Source organism: Peromyscus leucopus, chromosome 8b, assembly GCF_004664715.2.
Source record: "Peromyscus leucopus breed LL Stock chromosome 8b, UCI_PerLeu_2.1, whole genome shotgun sequence".
Classification (NCBI taxonomy): Eukaryota; Metazoa; Chordata; class Mammalia; order Rodentia; family Cricetidae; genus Peromyscus; species Peromyscus leucopus.
Genome location: NC_051086.1, coordinates 32,737,270 through 32,752,973, shown reverse-complemented (window position 1 = coordinate 32,752,973; position 15,704 = coordinate 32,737,270). Strand labels below are relative to the sequence as shown.

At 37.7% G+C, this 15,704-nt stretch overlaps 1 protein-coding gene across 3 annotated transcripts in view; it reads left to right on the top strand.

Annotated features, from left to right (window-relative positions):
• Cnot6 (CCR4-NOT transcription complex subunit 6) overlaps positions 1-15,704 on the top strand; it is a 43,662-nt gene that overhangs the window by 8,939 nt on the left and 19,019 nt on the right. For 2 of the 3 annotated variants that reach the window (XM_028854987.2, XM_028854988.2), the window contains exon 2: positions 5,279-5,392. In XM_028854987.2, coding sequence (XP_028710820.1) covers positions 5,281-5,392 — 112 coding nt within the window. In that variant the 5' untranslated portion in view covers positions 5,279-5,280. Of the gene's footprint in view, positions 1-5,278; positions 5,393-15,704 lie in introns of those variants that run through there. The other variant, XM_037201482.1, reaches the window with a different exon arrangement.

The following is a 15,704-nucleotide window of genomic DNA, read 5'->3' as shown; positions in this document are numbered from 1 at the left end:
ACATAAACCCTCATACCAAGGTTGGATGAAACAGCCCAGGGGGAGGAAAAGGGTTCCAAGACCAGGCAAAAGAATCAGACACTCCCACTCCCAGAAGCCCCACACAAACACCAAGGTAAACAAGCACAGCATGTATGCAGATGACCTAGTGCAGACCCATGCAGGCTGCGTGGTTGCTGCTTCAGTCTTTGTGAGCCCCTATGAGCCCTGCGTAGTTGATTCTGTGGACTGTGTTCTCTTGGTGTCCTAGACTCTACTGGCTCCTGTAATCCATCCTCCCCCTCTTCTGCTAAGTTCCTGAGCTCCACCTAACATTTGGGTATGGGTCTCTACATCTGCTCCCATCAGCTGCCAGAGGAAGCCTCCTCTCTGATGATGATTGGGCTAGGTACCAATCTGGTCTTCTAGCATGGTCTGTGGACAAGATAAATAGTTTCAGGCGTGTGGTAGGCCTGATGTCCTGCCATAATTTTAATACAGAATTCCAGGTTATTTCCATCTTAAAAAATAGTATTTGCCAAATTCTTGTGTTTATGTGACATTTTAAAGTGTTTTGTGTATCTTGGGAGAAACAATTCAGCAAATTAGTCTTCATTTTTACCTAAAATTTTTTTATTGTACCTATGAATGAGTCATTTGTATTATTTTCCAAAAGAAATTAATTTGGGTTGTAGGAGGATTTACGGCTTCAGAGTAGTGGCTTGGTGACTTTTTTTTTTTTTTAATAAAAAGGAAGTTTTTTAAAAAAATATACATTTTAATTTCCTTTATTTCTATTTTGCAGTATCACTGTTTTGGGCTGGGTGTGTAGTTTAGTCGTAGAGTGTAGATGTAACAGTCTTTTTTAAATAAGAAATACCGAGCCAAATGCAGAATTAAAAGCCCAAGAGGTCAGAGCAATAGCTAAGAGCTAAAAACCCTTTCTTATCCTTCACTGCTGCTGCTGTCTTTCCCCTCAGTAGAGTGGTTGGATAGCATGACAAGACCCTAGGTTCCATTCCCCATCACTCTTATACCCCACCCCCCATAGAAATCACTATTTTCCTACTTCTCCCATTGAGAGTATAGCTTAGGACTCATTTCTGTTCATCTATTTTGCAATTTGTAGACTTTTATTGGGTTTTCTTCCTACTGTAAGGTAAAAGGAATGATGAGCTATATGTAGTACATTTGGTATAGGATTATTGGAAACAGCAATGTTATAGTCTAGTCTCTTATGACGCTATTAATTTCAGCATGGTCTTTGGAAAATGAATAAATCTTAAGGCTGTTCATTGTGGTGGACTTCTTTAATCCCAGCATGTGGGAGGCAGAGTCAGATGGATCTCTTGAGTTCAAGGCTAATTTGGTCTGCATAGTGTTATCTAGGCCAGCTAGGGCTATATATCGAGAATCTGCCTACAAACAAATAGGGCTGGAGAGCACTTGTTGTTCTTAAAGATGATTAGGGTTTGGTTCCCAGCACCCATATGGTGACTTACAACCACCTATAACTCCAATTTGAGGGGGTCCAGCACCTCCTTTTGTTCTCTGCAGGTACTACACATGGATGTGGTGCACAAACACATGTGCAGGCACTTCTGCATGCACATAAATGAAAATAAATCTTTAGGAATGTTCTTTGAAGGATATTCAACAGAACCCTGTTACTGTTTTGTCTAATCTTGTTTGGTGAGAGTACCCATGGTTCTGTGTTGTGGGAAAACAGTTTGTGACCCGCCAGTTAACCTTAGAAATCATAGCTAGAAGTTGTGTGTAGAACTTAATATTTTGGAGGTGAAAGTGGAGCATATTTTGAAAGATGTCAGTTTGTTTGCTGGCTCTGTCAAAAAATACAAAGAAAAGTATTAGGACAGAAGTTGAAAAGCTAAGGTAGCAGCTGGTGATGGTGCACACACCTTTAATCCCAGCACTTTGGAGGCAAAGGCAGGCTGATCTCTGAGTTGGAGGACAACCTGGTCTACAAAGTGAGTTCCGGAACCACAGGGCTACACCCTGTCTTACCACCACCAACAGCAACAACAGGAAAAAAAAAAAAAAGGTTGGGAATTCTGAATAATAATCCTTGGAATTGAATTTATTTTATAAGATGTAGAGATTTAATATTTTTTTTGCAGTGCAAAAGATGGAATCCATAGCTTTGTGCGTGCTAAGTAGATACTCTACCACAGAGCTACATTCCCGTTGCAACAGATCAGAAAGGAGTAGAAGAGATGCCATAGATCCTTAGTTTAAAGCTGACATAGGATCAGAAATTAACTCTGGCTAACTTTGTCATTTTAGAATCCGAAGTATGTAGATGAAGGATGGCTGTTTAATGTAGTATAAATTAGGTAGAACTCAGCTGTAGGAAGAATAATTTAAGAGTGATATATAGGTCAATTGTAATCCTAAAAGTACATATCATTTAGAAGAAATAAAGCAGTAAAAATAAAGGGCTAGAGTATTATTGCATTGCTGTTACATTTTTGTTTTTCTCTGTAGGTTAAAGCTACCTAATACCTGACTCAGTGATTGACACAATAAAAATTCTAAGCAAATATTTCATGAGTGAATGGTTGTATAAAGAAATCTCTCTTAAGGCATAGTTCATCCGTATCAAATTGTTTTTGGACTTTTGTAAAAATTTATTTCTGGGCTACAGGGAAGGAGTAAGTCTAATTGCTCTTGAGGTATCATCTGGCCAGATCCTCTTGTTTTCAGTCAAGGTAAACATTCATAGTTCATCGCATTAAGTCACCTGATGCCTGTGGTTCTCTGATGTTAAGATTGCTATGATTGACAAGGAGGTGTGTAACAACAGTTTATTTCTCTGCTGAATATTTTTCTAGTTTATGCTTTGAAAGTAGTCTGTGGTAGTGTTACCTTAGCATTCTTTTCAGTGCTAATGGTTTTAACTTAGCTTAAATTCCTTGCCTGAATAATGTTCATTAGGAGTTATAAAATTGTTATAACTTCTACATTATAGTGTTGACTTTTAATCTTTTCATTTGTATTATTAGCTATTTTGTCTGTCTGTTTGAGGCAGGGTATTCTGTGTTGCCCTGGCTATTTAATTTAATATGTATGTGTGTTTTGCCTTCATGTATGTCTGCACCACATGTGTGCCTGGTAGCCTCAGAGGCCAGAGGGGCCATTAGATTTGCTGGAACAGGAGTTAAAGACAGAGGTGAGCCATCATGTGGGTGCTGGGAATTGAACCCTGGCCCTGTAGAAGAACAGACAGGGCTCTGTATCAGAGTGACTAGTTTGCATGCTGCTCTCTGCTGCTTACCCTCTCTCTTCTCCCGCTCCCTCCCTCTTCTCCTTGCCCGATGGTTATTGTAGTAATAGCTCTGCTATTACTTCATCTTCTACATTATGCTTTTCTGTAGGACATGGAGCATCATGTTAATCCCTCTTGTTTTGGTATTCTTTCTTTGAGGAACTTATTTTATTGATTGTGCTTTAGTCTATTATAATTGTAATTCTTTTTTATTTTTAATATATGACTTTTAGCTAGTTTGTTAGTGTTGACATTTAGATTTTTTTTTTTTGGTTTTTTTTTATTATTTCTTGTACCATATTTACAATTATCTGTCTTACAAAGAACTTTGTGTTGTTGGTAGTTTTCTTTTTCTGAAGTTTCAGTTGTCTGTGGTCAGTCTTATTCCAAAAATAATAAGTGAAAAATTAGAGAAATAAGCATAAATTCATAAGCTTTAGATCACAATCCATTTCAATAGCATGGTAAATACTTGTGCTTTTCCACACCCAGGAAATGAACCATGCCTTTTTCCAGTGTATTCGTATTGTATATACTACCTGCCCCTTAATCATTTGGTCTGGCATATTAGATGAACTATTATGGTACCACAGTGGCTAGTGTTCAAGTCATGCTTGTTTTACTCAGTGTCTCCAAGGCACAACAGTACAGACACTAGCAGTTAGGTGGATACACTGAAGAGAATATAATAAGTGGCTTATCTAGAGTATAGAAGTTTTCCCATATGATAGTGGAGTACATTCTAAAATGCTCAGTGGATCCCAAAGCTTTAATAGTACCAAATCCTGTGTATATTGTATACCTACTCCACATACACATACTTACCATAATTTTAGTTTCTTTCTTTTTTTTGTTGTTGTTGTTTTTGTTTTTTTGTTTGCTTTTTGTTTTTTGTTTTTGTTTTTGTTTTTTTTTTTTTTTTTTTTTTTTTTTTTTTTTTTTGTTTTTTTGAGACAGGGTTTCTCTGTGTAGTTTTGGTTCTTGTCCTGGATCTCACTCTGTAGACCAGGCAGGCTGGCCTCAAACTCACAGAGATCCACCTGGCCCTACCTCCTGCATGCTGGGATTAAAGGCATGCACCACGTAATTTCTAAATTAAGCATAATAGATTAATAACAGATGAACTGCAAAGCTAGCAGGCATTTATTTTTCCTTAAGTTGAGAACTTTTACATTTTAAGCCAAAGAAAACAACCTTACTATATCTCTTTGCTTTCTAAATTCTGAGCATCATTCTTGTATCTGGGGATGTTAGTAAATAAGGTACTTAAAATAACAGGCACTATGATACTGTGACAGTATATTCTAAACAACTACTAAGTGACCAAAGGACAGCCAGTGTATTATGCAGTGTGGACTTACTGCATGAAGCCATGATTCCCTGGGACCCACATGGTAGAAGGAGAGTGTGTCTTCTGCAAGTTTCCCTCTGGCCTCCACATGCGTAGCACCTGTGTGTGTGCACATGAGCATGTGTGTGTGCACATATACAGATAAATGTAAAAGACATAAAAATGAAATTATGAATTCATGCAGTTTATATTGATTCAGTTGTGGTTACTCATAGGATGTTCAGATTTTCTTCTGTTTGGTCAGTGGAACCCTTTTCAAGCTAACAGCTATATTTTCTTCAACTATCATATCTTTATTATCTTTCTAGATTTAATCAGCTGTATCCTGGAACTAAAAATTGCCATTTCTACTTGGAATTCCTAGTTCTTTTTGGTATCAAATCCTATTTAATGATCCTAATATAGGTGTCTGCTTTTTAAAAAAATAATATATATATATATTTTTTCTCGAGACAGGGTTTCTCTGTGTAGCGTTGCACCTTTCCTGGAACTCATTTGGTAGCTCAGGCTGGTCTCCAACTCAAAAAGATCCGCCTGGTTCTGCCTCCTGAGTGCTGGGATTAAAGGCGTGCGCCACCACCGCCTGGCTAAAAAATGATATTTTTATTTATTTGGTTCTTCAGTATGTACTGATTGGTTTCTTTTCTTCATTTATTTAACAGGCATGCCCAAAGAAAAATACGAGCCCCCTGACCCTCGGAGGATGTATACAATTATGTCCTCTGAGGAAGCAGCAAATGGAAAGAAATCACATTGGGCAGAGCTTGAAATAAGTGGTAAGACATGGAAGCATGAATTTATGGCATAGAGATTAAAAATATGGTAGAAAATTAGGTTTTCTAATACTAATATAAAAAATCAACAGTTGTATTTGAATCAATTTGAATCTCATTGACTGCCTATTACTTCTACTTGTGCATGTTCTTCCTCTTACTTCCTAAGATGTCATAACTCTTAAGGATAGGGACTGGATTTTAGGGTTTTATTAATATGATCATTTTGTTGTCTTGGTCTGTAATAGATAAGCTTGTATGTGGAAACAGTCTTGTTAAAGTCCTAATGCTGAGACTGTGTTTTCATAGAGATGATTTAGCGTAAGTTTCTTTCTCTTTTTCTTTTTTCCTTGTTTCTTTGTAGAGACGGGGTTTCTCTGTGTGGCCCTGGCTGTCCTGGAACTTGTTTGTAGGTCAGGCTAGCCTCAAACTCACAATGATCCCATCTGCCTGCCTCTGCCTCTCAAGTGCTGTGATTAAAGGCCTGTGACACCACTGCCCAACTGGCATAAATTTCTTAAAGACAGTGTATTTAAAAGTTCTATAGGAAACTGGAGAGATGGCTCTGTGGTTCAGAGTACCGGCTGCTTTTCTAGAGGACCAAAGTTTGGTTGCCAGCACTCATATCAGGCTACATCCCCAGTCTGTCTGATAGTTTTTAATTATGTTTATTTAAGCATTGTAGAGTAACTTTTCCCTCCTTTTTATCTAGTATCTTTTTTTTTTTTTTTTTTTAGTTTTCTCCTGCAAATTTGTTTTCCTTGAAGTTTATGTGTTGACAATCAAGCACTTTGTTTTCCCAGTCTCTGTTTTTCAGATTGCAAACTCAAAATGCAGCTGAATATGTTCTTCATTTTAGGTGTTTTTCTACAGATGGACGCCTGAGTCCAGAGTGTAGATCAGACCTGAGGTTTAATTTTGGACAGGATATAAGGTGGTTTCTCATAGGTGGCATCATGCAGATGGTACAGTGCTCTTTCTTTCTTTCTTTCTTTCTTTCTTTCTTTCTTTCTTTCTTTCTTTCTTTCTTTCTTTCTTTCTTTCTTTCTTTCTTTCTTCTTCTTCTTCTTCCTCCTCCTCCTCCTCTTCCTCTTCTTCTTCTTCTTCTTTCTTCTTCTTCTTTCTTCTTTCTTCTTTCTTCTTTCTTCTTCTTTCTTCTTTCTTCTTTCTTCTCTCTCTTTCCAGACAGGGTTTCTCTCTGTAGCTTTGGAGCCTGTCTTGGAACTCTTTGTGACCAGGCTGGCCTCCCCAGTGCTGGAATTAAAGGCATGTGCCACCACTGCCCAGCTACAGTGCCTTTTCTTTAGAAGCAATGTAAGACCTGAAAGCTTTCTTACTGCTATTTATTGGCCAAAGCCATTAATTCTTTGAGAATTGCAGTATGGATTCTTTTCTATAATTTTTTTCACCAGCTGAGATACATTTCTAAAAAGAGACATTTTTCCATTTACTTTTTATTGCCTGGTTGCCCTAGTTAGGGTTTTTATTGCTGTGAAGAAATACCATGACCACAGCAGCTCTTATAAAGGAAAACATTTAATTGGGGCTGGCTCACTGTTCAGAGGTTTAGTCTACACTCAGGTAGACATGGTGCTGGAGAGGTAACTAAGAGTTCTGTATCCAGATTGGCAGGCAGCAGGAAGAGAAGGAGCCACTGGGCCTGGCTTAGGCATTTGAAACCCTAAAGCTGACCCCCAGTGACACACTTCCTTCAACAAGGCCACACCTCCTAAATGCTCCTCCCTAAACATTCAAGTATGAGTCTTTGGGGGTCATTCTCATTCAAACCACCACACTGATACACATATTGTATAGGAAAGAAAAACTGTGTGTCTTTATGTAAGTATATATGCCAAAGGTTGATACCAGGTGTCTGCCTCAGTTGTTCTCCACCTTATATTTTTGAGGCTTGGAAAAACTTTCCCACCAAAACTGAGTGAAGTCTCAAGTTCCTGTATCCCTGCCTGCAACAGGCTTCTCCCATTGTTAATATCTTATATCAGAATATCTCATTTCTTCCATGTTTTGGTATTTTTGCATATTGCTACTCTAAACATCTGCCTGTAGGCTTTGCTAAGGACCAAGGAAGCATGGTTCTTGCTCGTATGCTAAGAGTATACTTTTATGAGAGACTGCTCAAATGTTTTCTGAAGTGCTGTGCACTGTGTTTCCACCAGAGTGAACAAGAATTCCTATTTTACAGCTTCTTTAAGATTTAGTGTCCTCAGGGCTTTGAGTTTTGCCATTGTGATGGTATATGGTGGTTATCTCCTTTTAAATTCACAGTTTCTTAAAAACATACAATGTTGAGTTTCTTTTCATATGCTTGTCATTGATATGTTTTCTTTGATAAAGAAACATATTCTGTTCAGATCTTTTGACTATTTTTAATAGGTTTTTTCTTTGTTGTTTAGCTTTTAATAGATCTCTCTATATTATAAATACCAGCTCTGTTGTGGTTTAAATGTGAAATGTTCTCCTTTAGGTTCCTGTGTTTAAATACTTTGACTTTAGTTGGGGAGTTTTGCCCTTTTATAGTTTCTTCCAGTTTATGTCTTGTCTTCTCATTCATTGGGGAAGGGCCTTGAGGCTGTCTATATCTAGCTTGGTTCTATTTTCTGTTCATTCTGTTTTCCTGGAAGTTGATGCTGTACTGGCTTCTTGCTTTTGCCACCATGCCTTTTCTGTCTGCTACCATATTTTTCCTACTGTGTTGGAATGAGCCCCTAGAATAGTGGTTCTCAAGCTGTGGGTCATGACCCCTTTGACAAATCTCTGTGTCCAAAAATTCATAACAGTAGCAAAATTAAGTTAAAAATGAAGTAGCAACAAAAATAGTTTTATGATTGGGAGGTCACCACAACATGAGGAGCTGTATTAGAGTCTCACCACTGGGAAGATTGAGAACCACTGGGCTGGAACAATAAGCCAGAACAAACCCATTTTTCCCTTAAATTGCTTTGTCAGCAACAAGAACTAATATACATCTTTAATCAGATGTCTCTCTCACTCTTGTGTTTTTACTTTGGAGATTAAGTCCAGGACCTCATGCATGTTAAGTGTGTTCTACAAAACTACATTGCCCAGGTGTGCCCCCCCTTTAATATATTTTATATTATTTTTATGTGCATTTGTGTTCTTGCCATGGGTGTCAGGGTCCCCTGAAACTGGAGTTACAGACAGGTGTGAGCTGCCATGTGGGTGCTGGAAATTGAACTCGTGTCCTCTGGACAAAGAGTCAGCACTCTTAACCCCTGAGCCATCTCTCCAGCCCCAGATGTGCCCTTTTATAGTTTCTTCCAGTTTATGGCTTGTCTTCTCATTCTCTTGATAGTTGAGGGCAGACATTTTTTAAATTTAAATGGATTTTGTTTCGCATTACATTGAATCTGTATATTAAGTTGGGAAGAACAGACATTTTTGGCAATATTGAGTCTTCCTAACCATGAACATGGGTTGTCTTTTCACCTACTCATTCTTTCTGTGAAATTTCATACTTTTCCTCATTTTATCTTTTTTTTTTTTAAGTGCACATGTAAATGGTGTTTTTACATTGAATTCTGTTTATTCATTGTTGACGTTTCAAACAGACTGGCTTTAAGTTTTCCTTCATGATTTTTAAATTTTACTCATGTGTTCTAGTTCTAAGTCTCACTGTATGTTGATACTGTTTCATTAGATGTCAGATAATACCTTGTTTTTGTCCACCTAGGTTTTCCAGTGTTCTTCATTTTTTATAAATGTTAATTTGTTTCTTTTGTCCTTCTGATTGAAATACTTACAATGAAAGTCTAGTAATGGGTTTCTTTTCTTTCAGACTGGGTTATTATGTTTTACTATTTTGAAAGCTATTTTGGCTGGAGGAAGAATTCTTAGTTAATGGATTGTGTATTCTTCAGTAGGATGCTCCTTTGCCTCTTCTTGCTTAGGTTGTTTTTCTTAAATCTACAGTCATTCCTGTCATGGCTTCTGTTATGTAAGAATTTTTGTCATTGGGTTTTTTTGGGGGGTGGGGGAGGTTTCCTGTCCTGGATCTTACTCTGTAGACCAGGCTGACCTTGAACTCACAGAGATCCACCTGCCTCTGCCTCCTGAGTGCTGGGATTAAAGGCATGCGCCACCACTGCCTGGCTTGTCATTGGTTTTAACCACCATGATTATGATGTGTCTTTGGTGTGGCACCCCTCCCACCTCCCATATTTTCTTTGGTGATTAGATTTTGTCAAGCTTCTTGGATCTGTGGGTTTACAATTTATACTACTGTTTTGTCAGATAATTTTGTTCTGCTTTTCTTCCCTGTCTTTTTGGAGTATGTGGTTACTTGTATTTTAGCTTACTTTAAGTTGTCATATATTAGTTAGGCTTAATTTATTTTCTTTAAGTTAGCTTTCTTTTTTTTTTCTTTTTTTTATTTTAGACTAGTTTTCATGGCTATACCCTTAATTTCATTTTTTTTTCTGTATCTAGTATTTTCATCACTAGAGGTTGTGGGAATTTGTTTCCCATGTGTTTATGTAACACATTTCCCTCTCGTTTTTAAAGCATATATCAAATATAAGAACTTTTATTATCTTTGGCACTGTTTCATCCTTTTTCATTTTAGGTTGGTTTAAAGTCATTTTGTTTCTTCCTGTTTGCATACTTCATAATTTTTGTTTGGATATAGAAAGTACAGAGGTTACTTTTTTGAGTTCTAGATAATTTTATATTCTTAGAAGTACTTTTGAGCTTTGTTTTGAGGTAGAGTTAAATATTTTTTTATTAATTATTAAATATTTTTATTTTTATTTCCATGAGGCTTGCTTTTAAATAGTACTTTACTAAGTACTCTCTGGTGGAAAATCAAATTGTTCTGATCTTTGAGATCCCAAGGATTGATTTCTCTGTTCTTGTCAGTTTCTCTCTGCTCTCCTCTTCATGTCAGGGTTATTCCATATATATATATATATATATATATATAATATATATATTATATATATATACACACACACACATACACACACATACACACACTCATGGAGGGCTTTCTTTACATCTCCGCACAGCTCTCTGTTTAGCATTCCATCCTGTGAATGTCACCTGCCTTGACCTCTCCAGGTTCCAGCTTCATCTCAACTTAAATAGACCATCAGGCTCTGCCTGAATTCTGTCCTGTTGCATATTTTCAGGACACCAGGCAGAAGGCTGGAACAGTTATATGGGCTGACTTTATTTCCCAACTGTCACTGCTGCCCTGTGTTGCCTGGCACCCACCATCTGAAAATGCCCCTTCCTCTCTTCCTTCTGAGTCTCTTGGAGGTTTTGTTCTATTTTTTTGTTTTTCTTGTGGTTTTCAGTTCTTTGATTGTTGCTGGAAATGGAAATTTCATGGCCGCCTTTTCCTTAGGAGTAAATCCACTTGTTTATTTTTTAGCTAATTGTGGAGCGGGTGGTTGACCTTAATCTAATCAGGGATTGGTCGACTTGAGCCAGATTTCTCTGGTTGTGAGCTCTATGCCTGTTGTTGGATCATCCCTCTTCCATTTATAGCTCCCAGCTGGAATCTTCCCCAGGGTTTCAGAGTTCCTCTGCTTGAATATAGAAGACAGCTTGGATTCTGTTGGCCTCAGCATCTGCTCTCAGCTTACTTGTTAGCTGCTGTTTGTGATTCTGGAACTGATACTGAAGAGGATCCCTTCAGACCCTTCCTGTGCTTCCCAGCTCTCCAGGGTTTCTGGCCCCCTTTGTTGCCTTTGTTGTTCTCCAGTGCAGCAGTGGGCCAACAGCAATGTTGCTGATGAGCCAACAGGTGCTTTAAAATTATGTTTATTTATTTTTAAATTTATCTAATACCTTTTGTGATCACTCCCTAGACTTTACTCCTCCCAGGTCTTCTCCTACCTCCCTACCTGCCCAACTTCATGTTCTCTTTCTTTCTCTTAAAAAATAAACAAAAAGACATGGAGTTCAGTTTGTTTTGGCCAGTTACTCCCGAATGTGAGACTTGTCCTGGAGTGTGGTTGATATGCCAAGTGTCACTCCATTAGAGAAAACTGACTTTCCCTTTACCCGGCAGCAATCAAATGCCAGTAGCTTCTTGCCTAGGGGTAGGACTTTTTGCCCACTACCAACAAACTCTTGTTATAGGAATCTAAAATTACATGTATATAAAAAAATTCTGCCTGGAGATAGATACCAAGGTACTTTCCTGTCTCTTTTCTTCCCATTTTAGTGGGGGAGTATTTTGATTACCTGCTTTTGAGGTACAACTATAGTGTTCAACAGCTGTATTTGTTCCAGGCGTTTTTGAGATACCAGTGTAGGGTCTTCTATTTATTGATTATTATATACACGAACTATTGGTTAATATGCATTTTATATGCTAACAGGAATGTCCTTTGTCATGCTATGAACTTTTTTTTTCTAAATCTTTATAAATCTGTGGGTTAGTTAAATTGCTTTTATTTCTTGATAGGTTCACTATGCCTAGTCCCTTACGGTTGGTTTGTTTGCAGCAAGCCTTACTGAACTGCTGTGAATGTGTGCATTAGGTAACTTCTTTTTGTCTGCTTCTCATATATTTGAGTGACTGACTTGATGATAATAACAGAAGTACTAAACTGGGAAACAGTAAAGATCAACTGTAATCCTTGTTTCTTCTAGAATGTCAGATGTTTATAGATTTTTTTTTCCAGAATCTTTATAAATACATAGTTTAGTTATTTGGATTTCTTGGTAGGTTCATTAATTATATATAGTCTCTTAGTTTTCTAATCACCACCATATGATTTCCGGGAACAATAATTCTTCCTGTCTCCTGATATTTAGCCATAAAGTATTCTGGGAACTTTAGAGTGAAGTCACTTATTAGAATGTGGCTCTTAACCGACTTAAAATAGGCTGAGATTTAAGTACAGTTTCTACTTAACTACATTCTTGGATCAAGGTTGTCACAATTTTACCAAAGTGTAAATGGAAAAACGAGCATGCATGGGGGCTGGAGAAGTGGCTCAGTGACATTTGCCCTTGTAGAGGACCCCAAGTAAAGTACAGTTCCTAGCACCCACATCAGGTGGTTTGGAAAGACCTGCAACTGCATCTGCATGGGATTGGATACTGTTTTCTGGCCTTTGCCAGCATCTGCATGTCTACACAGAAACCCACTCACATATACATAATTAAAAGTAAGTTTTTTTTTAAATCAGCATTTATATATATTGTAATACTGTGATACATTCTGACCTGTAGGTACACCTTTTAGTGTACCCATCATTCCTGAGAATCTATGATCCTTCCTTTGTTTCCGTGCCATTTTCTACATATGTTTCCTCATTTCTTTTCATTTTATTATTTTTCGAGGCAGAGTTTCTTTGTGTAGCCTTGGCTGTCCTAGAACTCACTCTGTTGACCAGGCTGGCCTTGAACTCACAGAGATCCACTTGCCTCTGCCTCTCAAGTTCTGGGATTAAAATGAAGCTTCTTCCCTCATTTCTATACTAGATTTGTGTTTTATAGATTTGTATAAATGACCAATAAGACCAATATGGCTTTTGTTGTTTAATTTTCTTGGTAGTCAGGTTTTTGTGTAGCCTTGGCTGTTCTTGAACTTGCTATGTGGCCAAGGATGACTTTAAATTAACTTTTTTTTTTTTTTCCGAGACAGGGTTTCTCTGTGTAGCTTTGCGCCTTTCCTAGAACTCACTTGGTAGCCCAGGCTGGCCCCGAACTCACTGAGATCCGCCTGCCTCTGCCTCCCAAGTGCTGGGATTAAAGGCGTGCGCCACCACCGCTCGGCTTTAAATTAAATATTTTAGCTTTCTGTCCCTGTGTCCTTCATTTTGGGACCAGCCACATACATGCACTATATACCTGGTATATATATGTTAGCCTTGGGAATCAAACCCAGGACTACATGCAGCCAGGTAAGCACTCTGCCAACTGAGGTACATCCTCACCTTCAATGTGTACTTTTTGTTTTGACTTGCTCTTCCTCTACTTACTCATACTTATTTTGAGGTTCATTTGTATTGATTTTCATTTGGTTTATTTATTTTTTAATGGAGTAGTATTCTATTGCATGGTATAGCAGCATTAGTATTAGTTAACCTGTTTAATATATAGGGGCTATTTATTGTATTTGACCATTACAAAAAGGCCACTCATAGCTTTTATTTCTCTGGTGTAAATATCTGTGGTCAAGTGGTAGTGTATTTTTAAACTTTTGAAACTCTTGAGACTGTTTAGAAATAGTTTCCTTTCCTTCCTTGTTCTCAACTCTCCTCCTTTCCCTCTGTTCCCCTCCTCTCCCCTCCCCCTCTTCCTCCATATCTGATGGGCACCCTTAGCACAGTGGCATATAGTGTTTTAGATTTAGCTATCCTTCTGAGTGTGTAGTGCTATTTTAGTGTGGCTTTAATTCATGTTTTTTAAATTATTGCTTATATTGAACATATTTCAGTATGACTATTTGCCATCTGTTTGTCCTTTTTGCTAAAGTGTCTGTTTAAATCTTCTTTTCAAAATTGTATTTTTAAGTTCTTTATTGTCTTAGTCCTTTTTAAATATACCACAGGCTAAGTTGTTTTTATAGCTTCAGAGTCTAGAGCAGTGGTTCTCAACCTTCCTAATGCTATGACCCTTTAATACAGTTCCTCATGTTGTGGTGACCTCCAACTATAAAATTATTTTTGTTGCTGCTTCATAAGTATAATTTTGCTACTGTTGTGAATCGTACTGTAATACCTAGTTTTTCCAGTGGTCTCAGATGACCCTTGTGAAAGGGTCCTTTGACTGTCAAGGGCATTGAGACTCACAGGTTGAGAACTACTGTATTAGAGGCTGAGAAGACTGAGATCAAAGGGCTGCATCTGGTGAGGGCCTTTGCTATGCACAGCATAGGTGAAAGCATGGCATGGCAAGAGTGTGTGAGAGAGATTGAGAAGAGACCAAACTTTCATAAATTTGTTCCCAGCATGGCATCAGTCTGTTCATGAGGGCACAGTGCTGGCGACCTAAACATACATCATGTCCTACTGGTGTGAAATATCAAAAATGTAGCTTTTCTCCACTTAGTATTCAAGGCTGTGTGAGTAGGTGCTCACTTTTAGCATTCCAGTGCCTACTTGGACAGCTAAATGGTTTCCTGGTTTGGAAATGCTGGTTAAAGCCACTGTAAACTTCTGGGATTTCATTTCATGACCCATTTCTTTCCTTTTTCCTATATGGCTGGAGATTGAACCCAGAGGCTTGTGGGCTTTACCCTCAACAGAATGTGATTCTCCCCACAACCCCCAAGACAAGGTCTCACTGTAGCCTGTGCTGGTCTCAGACTCATTTGTTTCTGGTTAGTGTGTGTGTGTGTGTGTGTGTGTTGTGTGTGTGTGTGTGTGTGTGTGAATGTAATGTGTATTTTTTTTACTTTACAAAAGCATTAGCTGTTGGTTCATTGGTTTAATCTGTTCTCTTACTCTTTCAGGTTTGGATTAAATTTCTTCTTTTCTAGTTTATTAATGCAGAAGCCAAATCCATCTCTTCATTGATTTGAAACTGTATATCTTTTCTTTCAATATAGAGTAGTTTTCAGTTAGTTTTTTAATTGCTTCTGACCAGTGAGGTAGTTTCTAGCATTTTCTAGGTATATTTACCAATTTCTAAGTTTAATCCCAACATGATTTTGACAGAAAACATTATTTTAATTTCTTTGAGTTTATGGAATCTTGTTTAGTAAACATTTTATCTACACTTGACATAAGTCGTGAAGTTAAGTTGGTAGAGTTGTTGGCATGTTCATATCCTTTTTGTCTTGTTAATTGAGAGAAGGGTTCTGAAATCTTGATTGGATTTCTCTTTCTCCTTACATGCAGTTTTCCCAAAGTGCTTTCACAACTTTATTAGAAGTCCCATAAATGTCTATGAGTTTGTACTCCTGATTGAGTTGACTTTTTCTTTATTGTGATAGGATTTGGTCCTTTGGCTCCTTTGGCTACTCCCGCTCTCTTCTCACTGGTGTTAACATTCTTGTACTCTCATCCCTATTTAGTTATAGTTGAAATGCATTTCTTGACTGTGGCATATAAGGTAGTCTTTTTAAAAATGCAAACTGGTCATTAGTTCATGTTATTGGGGGCTATTTAGACATTTTAATGTGACTGGTTAGATCTCAAGCCCATCTTACTAGTTTTTAATTACCCCATTCTGTTTTATATTTTGTTTTCCTCTTTTTGAAATAAATGGGTATATGAATGTTGGACTTATTTTAGTGTACATTGTCATATGCCACTTTTTATATTGTGTTAGAACTTCACACTGCACTTCTCAGTTTTAAGTCTTAAAACAT